This window comes from Frankliniella occidentalis, unplaced genomic scaffold (assembly GCF_000697945.3).
Source record: "Frankliniella occidentalis isolate FOCC.00 unplaced genomic scaffold, Focc_3.1 Scaffold113, whole genome shotgun sequence".
NCBI classification, from domain to species: domain Eukaryota; kingdom Metazoa; phylum Arthropoda; class Insecta; order Thysanoptera; family Thripidae; genus Frankliniella; species Frankliniella occidentalis.
Genome location: NW_026267241.1, coordinates 242,087 through 244,952, shown reverse-complemented (window position 1 = coordinate 244,952; position 2,866 = coordinate 242,087). Strand labels below are relative to the sequence as shown.

Sequence of the window (2,866 nt, the reverse complement as noted above, 5' to 3'; positions counted from 1 at the left end):
GCGATCGCCAGGCGCTGGCGCCGGCGCCTGGCGATAGGCCACACCACCACCGCACTCCCCTGTCCGGCTGGACAGCCTACCCACCGATTGCAGGCACTAGCGCCAAATGTTTTGCTAACCCTGGGTTTTACGGTAGTATCGAGTGTACAATCGACGCAAATAATGAAAATTGGCTCAGGGGGCCATTCACGCTTCACGCTTCGTCGTCGCGACATGACGCACGATTCAACTTTGGAGTCTTTCCGAATATAGTAAAAACTAGAAACGTTAATGAGGACGAGTAAAAAACAAAATTCTGACACCATTCGAGACACCCCCAAATTACAGTGTCTGAGGTGTGTGTGTGTGCGTGAGGGCTAATATGCCTACTCCAACAGTCCTGTTGACACCGTCCCGCGATGACATCGATCTTCGGGCGAGCCGGCGTCATATTTGTCGGTGGTCCGAGTGGTTATTACTTAATGCGAGGGGTGGATAACTCCCCTGCCAATTGTACACCCCTAATTCTGCCCAATTCAAACTAATTCATGCCAATTCAATTTAATTCAATCAAATTCAAAACTAATTCAGTCCAATTCAAGACAATGTACATTCAATTCAAGTCAATTCAAGCCAATTCAAGCCAATCCACGCTAAATCAGTAACAAAAATCGCAATAATTCAAACCAATTCAAAACCAATTCAACCAATTCAGTCCAATTCAAATTCAATTCAAGCCAGTTCAAGCTAATTCAAATTCAATTCTTGAAATTTGTACACCCAATTCAGGAGTTATTCACCCTCGACTTAATGGGTGCTATAGTCGGCGGGGCGCGCGGGGCGGGGCAGGTAGGAGGGCAGTCTGTGAGTCCGCGGGACGCTCGTGGGGGAAAATGTGTTCTCGGAACAAGGAAAGTATACACCCGTTCCGAGCGCATTTCGGAACCAATTGAATCAATACCATTGATCAATCAATCAATACCTTCCAGACATCATAGCATGCAACAAAAACGCGACCTCATGAGGTCAGACTGACAAGAGAGGACGGTGCGCCACCGTGGGTTGCCCAACATAGCGGAGTTTTGTTGCACAACTTGCCTACATTTCAGGTGGCTCAATGAAGACGACAGAAAGTAGATAGCCCACTACCCATTCCCACCTTCATACCGCGTCTGTCGTCCGGTTTGAATCAAGTCCATTCGGTATACTTCGTGAGAAAGCTATATGTTTCTTGTTTCTGTCCCCATGCTCTCTCTTGCGGCGCAGTGCGAGGCAGGGACTAGTGACGCGGCCCTATAGGGACCCAAAGGGGTGGGGAGCACGCGACCGGCGTAATAGCCCCTCCCACCGAGGACCTTAAATGCATCCTGACCCTCGCCGACGACCGGTCCGGAGGGAATAGAACGCGCGGGCTTCCTGTACACGAGCACAGATCAGGTGAGCGTGTACTGCGTCAGTGGCGTCGGAGGTGGGGGTGTGGGGGTGCGATTTGGGCTTCGGAATCCCCCCGCCCGCACACCGGGGCCGGGGCGTAGAACAGCGGGCAAGAGTGAGATATTTCATGTACTTTGGTCTTTTCAAGCACATTTAGCAACGTTTTGTCACGAGGGCAGGTGAATTTCTCACTCTTCCTAGACTGTGAGGGAAACCAAGGTGCGAACGAGCCCCTGTGTGGCCTGGGGCAGGAGCAGTATTGGTCGAGCACTAGTTCTGCCCCCTTCCCCTCCCAGGTGACCTGACCTGCAAGGTCAGGCGCGAGGGTCGCTCGCTGTCGGTAGGAGGGTAGCAGGGTCACCGGCGGCACTCACTCGGCCACCCGCTGCCGTTACAGCCCCCGACGAGACGTCTGCCCCGACCACTTCAGGGCCACTCGAATGATGCATCAATTTTTACTCCCGTTGAAATAACCCGTCATAAAAAAAGAGGGGACAAGCGCGTCGTACGTGGCGTGCAAGCCGACTATGCAAGGTGTCCCATAGGGCCCGTACTTTAGTTTGGCGATTCAGACGTGTGGGTGAGTACAGTCTGGCCGGAAAGCAAAAGTACAGGGCCGCTGTGGGACACGCACACACTGAATGACTCAATGTTCCGTCGCGCCACTCTCGCAGCCACCCGGGGCGTGCCGCCGTATGGCCGCGGTCCCCGGGGCCGGGACATGCCCGCACCCAAGGCCGCCAAGCTGCCTCCCAAGGCGCCGCCCCAGGCCGTGCCCGGGCCCGGGGTGTACATCGTGCACGCGGCGCCCTTCTTCTCGGTGCCGTTGGACGCCGAGGCGACGCACACGACCGTGTCCCAGCGGCCGGTAGGTGGGCTGCTCACGTCCACTGAACCCCGACGAGGGCGCGCGTCGGCCGGCCACGGCGTCGGCCGGCCACGGCGACGGCCGCCTTAGGCTCTCTGCGCCCCCTCGAGTCACAACGGGGGACCACGCCACAACGCGGCCCGACATGTTCCAGGCCGCGCACGTCTACAAGTGGAGCTCCAGGATGAGCCCCCTCGGACACACGGTCCTGGGCGGCAAGCGCTCCAGCGTCAGCTCCTACGCGTCCACCGGGGCCGGCAGCGACGCGACCGAGGCGTACGCCAGGGCCTACGTGCAGAACGAGGTCGGGGCGGCCGCGAGGCTGAGGAGCACGGAGACCTCGCTCGCCGACGGCCGCCTCCACTCCCTCCACTCTGGCACCCCGGGGCCCCCAGCGCCGGCCCCGCTCAAGACCGAGGAACAGAACCGCAGTCTGATGGACAATAATGTCATGAGGCAGACCGTAAAAATGGTAGCCCCCATCTTGTGGGTCTTCGTGGTGTACGGGCTGATCCCCGTGCGGTTCAAGCGGTTCAAGCCAGGTGAGGACTAGAGGACTAGAGGACTAGAGGACTAGAGGACTAG

General features: G+C 57.3%; 1 protein-coding gene across 1 annotated transcript in view; it reads left to right on the top strand.

Moving 5' to 3' along the window:
* Positions 1–2,860, top strand: part of LOC127749972 (uncharacterized) — a 17,321-nt gene extending 14,461 nt beyond the window's left edge. The window contains exon 2 of the mRNA XM_052270206.1: positions 2,436–2,860. Within this exon, the coding sequence (XP_052126166.1) occupies positions 2,466–2,834 (369 nt within the window). The 5' untranslated portion in view covers positions 2,436–2,465 and the 3' untranslated portion in view covers positions 2,835–2,860. The remainder of the gene's footprint in view (positions 1–2,435) is intronic.
* Positions 2,861–2,866: the final 6 nt, after the last annotated feature.